Here is a 12,394-nt window from a genome sequence, read left to right on the forward strand (position 1 = left end):
GCCAAACTGATAAATAGTCAAAAATACGGCTCTCTTCAAATATATTTGGATTTGCTTATTGCCATTCTAGTCATTTAAATGATTCCTAATCCAAACGATATCTGTCTTGAATCAAGCGGCTGACTCATCAGATCCTCTGTTTCTTCTTTTCATGCTCAACAACACCAATTTACAATGTTTACCGCACTTGCAGCTTATCGAAAGTGTTGTTTCGATTTGTTTTACAATGTAATTAGGCGGCTATGCTGTGGTTTTGTAGTTGCAAAGGTTTATGTTGTGCACTTTACAAGGAAAGCAGATAAACAAGACGACAGTGAGGTCATGCGAGCCCTGTGGAGCTGCTGGACTGAACAGTGGTCATTCAACCGCACCACCGTCCAGCCAGCCATGTTGGGTTTGTGTTACTAACTGTATGAGTCTCATTCCGTCATTCACCACCCCCACTGGGCCATACAGCCACAGTGGGAGCATGACTCACTGCGCTTACTGGAGAAATGGGCCTCGAGGACAGAGCACTGTCCTGTCGCTGCAGTGGTCATGTGACTGAAACCTTGAAATCAAGGACACTGAATAGGAACAGATGAAGGCAGAAGATTTATAACGCAGTAAGCGTTCCCAGTGCATTTGTCTTTCCTTCAGTGTCAGGTCTCATTTTACTTCTTGACCAAGTGCTATGCTCTTCTGTTGTGCATAGCTCAGCACAAAGACAGCGTTGCCACTTGGTGACTTTGTCACCGAACATGGCAACCTTCCAGCAATTAACAAATTTTTGAACCGCCAATTATGTAAATACTGACTGAGGGGATGGTGATAGTGCACAAAGCTTATGTAGAAATTCAATGAGAAACCATGCAATGTTTTCTGAACGTCATTGTTGGTTTGACCTAAGAACTTAACAAAAGGACCTCTTGGGAGGTCAAACAATACATAAAATAAGTCAAATAATAAAGCACATGGAGCATGTTAAATGTGGCTGAGCTGATGTTCTGCTAACAACAGTTAAATAAACAACAATTGTAAATAGCAGTCCCTCTAATCTTGTTCTTCTTCAGAATTTGAATTTAGTTAGTGAATATGTATATACATATTTATTTTGAATCAATACTAATGAGAAATACTTGCTGTTTTAGTTGTGTCACTCAAGTTTGTGTCATACTACCCAAGAGCTCCACAATTCCTTTACTCACACATATCATCACATTTGGAAATTGTGTTTTTTTGTTGTTAATTTAGCTATTAATCATAATTCCATGTTTTGTTAAAGTGGAACTATGATGATTTTAAACTACATTTATCACACTTCCTTGTGGCCCAGACAGTATGTATTGGACATTTGTGGAGGCGTTTCCAGATTGCAAATAAAACCATGCCCCATTGAAAATGTACACTTTAAATATATACCTTGAAGTTGTCACCGCTACTTTTTGCCCAGACAGGGTAAAAAAACAACTTCAAAAACATTATATAGATTAATCCGGTCACAACATTAGGTAATCCTATATATATGTTGAACTGGGTAGGAAGCTATTTAACCAACAGGAAGCAATACGTGAAGATAGGTGAATATATGTCAACACAGCTAGATATATCTTGTGGTGTACCCCAGGCATCAATACTGGGACCAATATTGTTTTTTCTTTATATAAATGACATTCGTAAAGTTACAAAGGACTTAAAGTTAGTATTGTTTGCAGACGACACAACTGCTTTTTTTTTCAGGAGAGAACACACAGACGTTAATACAAATAATGACAGAATAAATTAACAAATTAAAAAGATGGGTTGACAAAAAAAGACTCTCTTTGAATCTCAGTAAAACTAAAATAATGTTGTTCGGTAACAGTAGAAATGAGCATCATACATAAATACAAATAGACGGAGTAGACATTGAAATGGTAATAGAAACTAGATTTTTGGGTGTAATAATAGATGATAAAATTAACTGAAAATCTCATATAAAAAATTGCAACATAAGGTGGCAAGAAATATTTCAATAATGAACAAAGCAAAATATGTTTTGGACCAAAAAACACTCCATATTCTCTACTGCTCGCTAGTGTTACCATATCTGAGTTATTGTGCAAAAATATGGGGAAATAACTACAAATTTGCACTTCATTCACTAATAGTGTTACAAAAACATCAGTTAGACTGATACATAATGTTGGATATAGAGAACATTCAAATCCTTTATTTATTGAATCAAACATATTGAAATTCAACGATTTGGTAAAATTGCAAACAGCTAAAAGTATGTACTAAGCAAACTGTAACCTGCTACCCAATTCTTCTCAATTAAAGACGAGAAATATAACCTGAGAAACTAATTTAAAACATTTGTATGCACATACAACACTTAAGACCTTTAGCATATCAGTATGTGGAATTAAACTATGGAATGGATTACGCAAGTAAGTTAAACAATGTACTGAAATGATCCAGTTTAAGAGGTTTGTTCAAATTAAAAGTGTTTACAAAGTACAAGGAAGAAGAATCATGAGAAATACCTTCAACCTAATTGAAAACAGGATATTCTTCATCTCAGTATGTTAATCATGACTGACTTAATTATCTATTGTAATAACTGCTGTATTAATTATTCACTGATGTAATTGTGTTATAAAAAGAAGACAGTAAATGAACATATGTATTTGTAAACGCTCTGAAGAGGGAAAGGTGTAGGCATAAATAAGATTTGCTTCTTCCTACTCCTTTTTGGACATGATTTTTTTCATTTTGATTTTTTTTCATTTATTTATTTATGTCAGGCAATGACATAAAAAAGTACAAAGTTAACAACACATAATAATATAAATTAATATAGTGCAAAAGGTAATGTATAGTATGTAATTCATGATTGTCCAGTTTTGCCTGAAAGGGAGTGGGAAGAAGATAATTTATTTAATCCCACCCCCAGTTCTCCATTCAGTGATTATTCACATGAGTTTCACTCTTACTTTGTTCAAGGATTATAATACAGATGTTGTATCATAGTGGCATTACCACAGGTAACAATAATTATTACACTGTAACAATAATTTGTATCAACAATGTAGGAATAATGAATATACCAACAATGGTAATAGACAACATAGCAAACATGGTAAGGAAACATTGAGCACATGTTAACACTTTGAGACAGAGTATAGCAGCAGGTCAAATTAAAGATTATCATCTCTATATTTAAACCAGACCCCATGTTTGTATAATAGTTTAAATCGATTAATAGTTTGGCATTGCTTGTGATGTAATTCCAGTTTGTTCCATAGTTTTACTCCGCATACAGACACACAAAAACCTTTACGAGTGGTTTGAGCTCTCGGCAATAAGAAATATCCAAAGCCTCTCAAGTTATGAGCCTGCACTCGTTTTATAAAAAAAACGTTGTAGATTAGGCGGCAGTAATTTGTTAAATGCTTTATATAAGATTATCAATGTATTATATTTAACAAGGTCATCAAATTTGAGCAACTTTGATTGCATAAACAGATTATGATTATGTTCTAAATAACCAACGTTGTGAATGATCTGCACTGCTTTTTCTGTAATATAATCAGAGGATGAATCGTGTTGTGGTAAGTATTCCCCCATACTTCAACACAGTATGTAAGGTATGGCAGTATAGAGTACGAACTGCATTTTCATTGAGGTATAGTTTTGCTTTGTTTATAATTGAGAGGCTTTTGTAGATTTTTGTTTTAATGTGTCTGACATGAGGTTTCCATGATAGTTTACTATCAATTATTACTCCCAAAAATGTATTCTCATTTACGATTTCAATTTGGGTACCATCAATGATGTAAAGAGAAATTATTTGAAAATATGTGCGGTGTATTATACTGTAAGTGTGTTCATGTTCGAAATAAACTAAACTCAATCTCAATCAATCAATTCCGTTCAATTGATTCAGACACTGCATAAAAAGCTGCATTTAGCAGCATTTATGTCATTGCATGTTGCATGTCGGTGTCATTATGCACATGCCACGATTCCATGAAAATATTACCTTATATTGCCTTTTTCCTCACTGCCTAAAGATCGTCCCATTCTGGTTGATAGCTTGACAGATTCATCCTCGAAAGGCGCTGACCTCTGCCCTGGTTAACAGCAGTGGTAGTAATGTTCATTGGATGTTGACAAATCCCACACTGAAGGACAAGAAGTAATTGAAAATGTATTTAAACATCAGCATTTATCGTTTTGTCCTTGGCCATTTTTTTAGCCACCCGCAATGTAGATTTGTTTTATCGGAGGTATGATGTTACCATCATACAAAGCTGAGTTAAGCTTTATTATGTTGCTTCACGCCCGTTGTTTTTTATGTGACCTGCTGACTTGTTTCCATACAGAGCAGTGCTCGTGTCAACATCTCAGAAGGTTCCTGTCCAGAGAGGATCATCACCATTACTGGATCCACAGAAAGTGTCTTCAGAGCCTTCACTATGATCACATATAAACTGGAAGAGGTACATCTTACACATTCTAATAATATAAAAGTAGGCGCTCCTACTAGGCTATGTAACAAAGCAGTATGTAAATAGTGAATTAGTATTTGTTTTGTACAGTTTATAGTATTAGCATAAGTTCAGGCAAAAGTTGTTCATTTCATACTGCATCAAAAATTTGGATTTTGAATATTTTTTAAGAACAACAACATTCATTTGGTTATTGATTGAATTAATTATTCTCATATTTGTATTACATGGATAATTAGATTTTTTTGTCATTGCAGGTGATATATCACAACACTTAGTTTGATTAATCATATATTTCTAAAATTTTAATTCCTAAAAATAATGATGAACAAATATATACATATATTGTATGTGTAAAAACATATATACATGAAAAATATGTTCAAACGGTAAAAGCAAAAAAACAAGAGAAGTTAATAAAACAATTTTTTATGGTATCATGTACTGTATAGTTTAGTATTAACATAACATAATCCATACTGCATGAGTCCATATTTTCAAATATTTCAGTGCACAGGTAATTTTCATGTTAGTAATACTTCATTAGTGTAATACTTAATTAGTGTAAATGTTGTCTCTAGTTTGCAATCACATGTTCCATTATCATCAATACGTTTACATTTGATTTATGTTTTGACCAGAGAAACATACTTGACTTTTCGAATGAATTCTAATGAAGATGACTTGTTTTGTGTTGCTCAGATAGTTTTTTTTTCTTTTCTCAAATTAAGCATCACATTAGATGGTTAATACACAAAATTGGTAGATTTTTTTTTTTCAAAAAAGGGCAGCACCTGTCTTCTGTAATAACTTTTGTAATATCTAACAAGTTATAACAAAATGGGTCAAAGTTTATTACAAAATATGTTCAAGAATGCGATAGATTAATACAAAATGTAGCATTAATACATAATTAGGTGAACATTTATTACATTATTACATAATGCATTGTTACAGGCTGTTGTTAAAGTACAACATGGTCAAACGCACTGGGAAACAGTTTATTAGTTCATCATATCCTCCTAATTCAACTTTAATCTTAGTTATTCATCACAAAACTAAGGCATTTATTCTCTAAAAAGATAATACAATGCCATTTTCTTCCAAGTGTCCTCTTTCTTTTGCCCATATTGTCTTTTTTTTTACACAAAATGTTGGCAGCTGGAAAAAAATTATTATGTGTTTATCAAATTGAAAGAGTAATAAAAATAATTTACAAAGTTGTTAAAGGGGTTAGTGGAAAAAATTCAATCATTTTCTTGTGATGAGTGGAAAAGGAAAGTACACAAAGCTATTTCACTGCATGATTACAAAAATAATTTCCTGAGCCTCATCTCAGTAGCATCACTAATGTGCTTTCATTGCTATCGATTACTCTCCAAACAGAAGTGAAAGAGGGGGTAATGTTTTGTTTCCGAGAATTTGATGTGCTTTCAGATAAAATGTCACCATAGATTAAATATGCTTGTTGTAGTAGCTGCTCCAGGCAAATATGTAAAGTCGCTGACATTAGTTTCATGCATTGTATTATATAGCCATTTCAACTAGACAACATATTGTGCAACTGTGCATCATTGGCCACCATTGATTTTGTTTTGTTGAGCTTTTTAACAGCAGTATGTTTAAAACAGTAACTAAACCAACAGAGTCAAATAGCAGGATTATACAACTTGGCTTTTAACTGTAAGTGGAGGGCTAAGTAGGGATGTTGTACAGGGTCCTGAAAAACAGGAATGGGGCGGGTGAGAGTGTTGACTTTCCTGTCATTTCAATATGTGCAGTAAGTTATAAACATGGCTTTATAAGTGTTAGTATAAGATACATATGGAAGTGAAAGTTCAATCATAAAGTTGCTTGAATCAAACTGAGAATGTCTAACTACCTACACAGTACACCCCCCCTATCAAAAATGGTTAGTTTCACCTTGATAGCAGCACAACGAGCATGGAACACATGACAACACAACACAGACGTCATAATGTCATCAAAACTCACCTTTGAGTATTCACACACAGTACCAGCACTCCCCGCTACCCAGGGAGAGGGATACGCGGTAGACAATGGATGAAAGATGACAGATTTTGTGATTATTATTATGTTTGGGTTTAGTGTGGGATTGGGTGCTTCAGGAGTCTTGTGTATGGGGGCCCAGAATTTTGGGCCCCCATACACAACAAATTTCCAATGGACAAAGAACCACAATTGTATTCCACAATTGTTTTTTTTTTGTTTACAATTCAGACTTCTAGTCAGATGTGGTCAAAAGAAAATATTAAAGACCTTTGCACACAACTGTAAAACTTAAGAAAATAACTGGGTTTTTTTGTTGTTGTCCTGTCCAGCTTCTCAGGCAAATTATATAGTTGATGTAGATCCCCATATCGGCTGTACAACTTGACTTTACAAAAGAGAAGTGGGGGATACTTCTCTTGTTGCCTTGCAACTTTGACTTTATTAAATGTATTTATTTTATCATTTGGTGCAGCCGGGCCAGAGCAAGAGGGGATAGAAAGAGAAAAAAAGGAAGACAGAGGAGAAAATTGTGGGGACAAGAGGGGCATTAGACAGAGAGACAACAACAACAGCAATCACAACAATAACAATAACAACAACAACAACAACAATATAAAAGCATCAGCAAATACCATATGTACAAATATGAAGGTAAAAGTGATAGCAAATAAGCAGTTAGTGAAATACATAATAATACAGAAATGACAATGAGCATTATTACACTACAAATGGAGCAATACAAATACCAATAGAAATAGCGCTATTGATAACTAATAATAACAATAATGTACCTCTATTATCAACAATACAATTGTTCAAATGCAACAATACATATATGTAATGATAACTGGAGATACAAAAGAAAGCAGATAAATGGAGGGGAAGAAAGAGAAGCCAGCTATATTAACCTTGTAGATTGTTATAGTAACAATACATTAAGCTTTGTCAGTGTGCCATAAAATAACTGCTTTTTACTTGTCTCCATGGCGACCACCCACTTCTGCCTCTAATTAAGACGGTGCAATCACACTGTGATGCAGCGTCACAAAACAGACACTGATGAGGAAACAGGTGCCGGCCGTCCACTCATTAAATCGCTATCACACTCGCCTCTTTTCACCCCTGTGCACAGCAGAAACACTTTAGTTTCCATGGCGACATGTCGGCTGTGCCACAATACTTGAGTTAAATTAAAAAACTAAAGTACGAAGGAGGGCGAGGGGAATAATTTGCCTGTTGGTCACCGAGTGCGCAACTTGCTCCAGACTGACTTTCATTAGACAATTGATCACTTGCGCCTGTTTTGTGCATTGCAAAAACACACAAGAGAGCAAGAAATGTGCACAATCCCAATATGAACTTGCTCTAGTAACACAAGACCAGCACTTGAGTATTACACGTTTATTTGTTCTCAGATGTCAAGACACAAGCAAGCATGAAAGCAATATAATCTTTTGTCATCAGGCCTACTTATCTTGCCCACAACACAATATGCTTCAGGGATTTATCCACTTTGTGTGTGTGTGTGTGTGTGTGTGTGTGTGTGTGTGTGTGTGTGTGTGTGTGTGTGTGTGTGTGTGTGTGTGTGTGTGTGAGAGAGAGAGCTCTCTTTGTGTGTCTGTGTTTCGTCTTGTTGTCAGGACAATGCATGCAAGTGTTAGGATGTTCACAGTTGTTTAGATGTGGCTCATATTTTTAGATCAAATCAAGAAGGCGAGGCCCACAGTCTTGTGACTGTACAGACAAGATGCGTACTCCTCTTCTAAGGCGAGGTTGACGTCAAAGAGCCCATCCAAGAGGTTTAAAAATAGATGGTAGATGCAAGAAACACATCCCAAATCAGATAACTTTAGCAACTTTAAACCTCATTGATTGGAAAACAATATGATGCGTTAGAATGAATCTCTGGAGGTTACACATCTACACAACTCAAACCAGGTTTATTGCCAACTGGCCCAAACACACTTTGCATTCTGTCATACATTTGTTGTGAGTTGATGATGGCAAGTAAGACAGCGAGGAAGATTTACATTTCAAAGGCTCACAGAGTTGCTCTCGTCATTAATTAAAAAGCCTCATCCCCGCCCGCTCAGGATGTTTGCTTTGCCTTCTCTGTAAAAACATTCATCAAAACCCAGAAAATCTTCACCTATAAGCTAAAAATAAAAAATGTACACAATACATATTTTAACTTGTGGTTAAATGTTACATTTCTCATTGTCCACAGCTTTCAAAAAATAATTAGCCGGTGCGTTTAAAATAAATTGCTTGATTAATCTGTGTTTTTTTATGATTAATGCAGTATTTTTTGGTGATTCATTGCATGCAGTAACTATGACAGCCCGTGCAAAGTGGCACATTTTCACGCAACGTAAAAAAGTGTAAAGTGGGAGCTGTTTTTGAATTAGACTTCCATTCAAAGGTGTTTTTCCACGTCATCTCCATCTCACATCTCATCATGTTAAAGAGGAAGGTCAAAAATTAAATTCTACATTTAATCAGTGCATCTTCATGTGCGACGGCACAATCACTTGGAGCTCCATTTTACACGATGAAGTCCTCATATATATATATATATATATATATATATATATATATATATATATATATATATATATATATATAGATATATATATATATATATATATATATATATATACATATATACATATGTATATATATATTATAAAAAAAAAGATATATATATATATATATAACTATATATATATATATATATATATATATATATATATATATATATATATATATATAAAACTATATATATAAATATATATATATATATATATATATATATAACTATATATATATATATATATATATATATAAATATATATATATATATATATCTGTATATATATATATATATATATACACAGTATATATATATATATCCGTATATATATGCATATATATATATATATATATATATATATATATATATATATATATATATCCGTATATATATGCATATATATATATATATATATATATATACAGTATATATATATATATATATATATATATATATATATATATATATATATATATATATATATATATATATATATATATATATATATTTATATCAGGGCTGTCTAAAATAACAAGTTAAGTTATGGGATTATCACGCAAAAATACTGCATTAATCATATACTAATTACGCAATTACTTTTGACCATTCATGCTCCTTTACATTATTGGCAGATAGTTACCTGAAAGGCGACACGGATTGTTGTAAGCTTAGTGATCAAGTCAATGCATGTCAGTGCATAGATGAGTCAGCAGACTCTGACTGGTTTGCTTGCTGGCAAATTGAACTCACAATAGCATACATTCAAGTAACACATTTGAAAAAATGTTACCGGATGACATTCTGACAGTAAAATTGCCTTGGTGTCCAAATTTTTGGACTCTTTTTTACTTCACTTAATTAGTGCAGGGGATTAATAACCTGTGATTAATCATGATTAAGCCAACTTCAAAAGTGTGATTAATCTGATTTGAAAAATCATTTGACAGCACTATAAAAACATTAAAACAAAAAAATGGTATTGACATATGCATTGATCTGATCACTTGCCATATAGCGGTTAAGGTAAAAAAGCATATACAGTGAAAATATATGGGATTATCACAAAACAACATAAGGTTATTACTATATAAGGTTATTATCACGAAACAACATAAGGTATTATAAGGTATAACATAAGGTATTATATAAGGTATAATACATAATACATAACGTATTATGCACACTCTGTAGGACATAGTTTGTATGATTAATGCAACATTTTTTTATGATAAAACAAATGAGTTAACTCGTTCATTTTGACATGTGTAAATTTTAATTGGGATGTGCTTCGGCGAAAAGAAAACTCTGTCCTACAGAGTGTGCATAATACCTTATGTTGGTTAACTGTTCCGTCATTACTTTTTTAAAATGAATTCCCTATTAAGAGGGCGAAACGGGCTGTTTAGTGTCTTCGAATATTGACTTGTTTGGTTCTGCAGCCTGTCACTACGACTTTAACTGCCCATTTGTGATTGCCCGACAGGAACACTACTTGGACAAACTGCCAGAAATGCATTGCCAGAGACAGTTTTATGGATTTTGTGTCATTCCGTGTTGCAGATGTGTTGTATTGCAAAAAAATATGCATTAAAACAAAATTAATCAGATAAATAATGATTGGTTAACCAATTAAAAGGTGTTAATTTTGACAGAATTAATGATATACTGTATATATTTGAATTTGCTGTTGGTTTTATCTCATATGGAGATAAAACTATACATCTCATAATGCAACATGTATCTTGTGTTGCTTTTAATATGATTTGTAATGTTATTCAGTTAATTCAGTACTTAGACAAGCACCATACAAATATATTAGTTTATTTTCATGTATATTTACAAGCCAATGTACAATTGAATACATCTTCAAAGTTTCTGAATCAGTATATTGCTTAAAAAATAGACCTAATCTGATGCATGACAAGAAATCTAATTGCACATTTGAAAATGTGTTGTAAAAAAAAATGTTTTAATTCTCCTCTATAATTTACACAAACATATACAGAGTTTAAATAATTGCTGGTGTTAAATCTTGATTACCCTTTGTGGCTTTCATAACAGCTACAAAATGGATTCCCATCATCATTTCAAATTGTTGCCATTGTTGCACCGTGTATACTGGAAGCTCTGCTGCATACTTTATATACAAAATTGCATTCTGCCTAGCGGTAATGTTACTGAGCCTTTTGTTTTTTGCGACATATCCAATTTTATGAAGTTGCCTTACGAACAAAGTGCGTAATGAACAATACAATTATCTGGATTCAAAGTCATTAATCAACCTTGAGTGGTTTATCCCCCCCCAAACATACTTCTTCTCAGATGCCCAGCAGCTGTCTTTCATTCTCCTTCTGGGTTTTCTCCCTCTCACCCTTTTCTTTTTATCCTGCTAACTGTCGCTATGTGTGTCCCTGATAGGACCTGACATCACTGGTGGCCAACGGCACCATCAGCTCCAAGCCACCCGTCACCCTGCGGCTGGTCATTCCTGCCAGCCAGTGTGGCTCTCTTATCGGTAAAGGAGGGGTCAAGATTAAGGAGATTAGAGAGGTAAAGTTTTTACATTGCATTTATTTACAAAAGAGACAGTACATATTCATGAACATTTGACATGTCAAGATGTGAAATTGGAGCCAATAACTAATTAATATCTGTAGTCCATCAGCAGGTTGATGTCAAAATTAAGGTTAAACACTTTTTTTAAATGATACATAGAATATTAATATTAAACTAAAAAGTACATGACAAATAAATGATGTTCCACGTTTAACATGCTCGATAGGAACATGAGAGTTGCCTAAACATATTTTGTCTAAATGGCACCAAATGTTAACGATCCTCCCAGTCTGTAGAATGATTGAATACATCGGTAGAAGTACCTTCATAAGTCTTCTCTAACCTGCTGAATTAATCATATAAAAGTATTGTATAAGCAATAATATTTTGAACATATGCAGTGCAATTTTACACCACCTCAAGCTACACTCTTAAAAGTGAACGTATTCTTACATGAATACCTCTCTGACCCTGTCTAGGGCTACAACGATTACTCGATTAAATCAAATAATCCAATTAGAAAAAAGCTTTGCAAGCGGCCGCTGCAATAGAGCTCACATCAGAGTGGTGAGAGTGTTTTTTTATTAATGCACACATGGTAAAAGTGCAATTTAAATGTTGACAATGTGCATTTATTAGGGAAAATAATCAATGTTATAGCAAGCAGAAAAAGTGTTTTTTATGTAAAATACACAGTGAAGCTATAAAGTGTGATATGTTTGATTACTCGATTAATCAAACAAACTATTCAATACAT

General features: G+C 33.4%; 1 protein-coding gene across 2 annotated transcripts in view; it reads left to right on the plus strand.

The window, feature by feature from the left end:
- Positions 1 to 12,394, plus strand: part of pcbp4 (poly(rC) binding protein 4) — a 92,123-nt gene that overhangs the window by 45,125 nt on the left and 34,604 nt on the right. For both annotated transcript variants that reach the window (XM_061981155.1, XM_061981156.1), the window contains exons 5-6: positions 4,350 to 4,466; positions 11,500 to 11,631. In XM_061981155.1, the coding sequence (XP_061837139.1) occupies positions 4,350 to 4,466; positions 11,500 to 11,631 (249 nt within the window). The remainder of the gene's footprint in view (positions 1 to 4,349; positions 4,467 to 11,499; positions 11,632 to 12,394) is intronic.

Source organism: Nerophis lumbriciformis, linkage group LG01 (assembly GCF_033978685.3).
Source record: "Nerophis lumbriciformis linkage group LG01, RoL_Nlum_v2.1, whole genome shotgun sequence".
Classification (NCBI taxonomy): Eukaryota; Metazoa; Chordata; class Actinopteri; order Syngnathiformes; family Syngnathidae; genus Nerophis; species Nerophis lumbriciformis.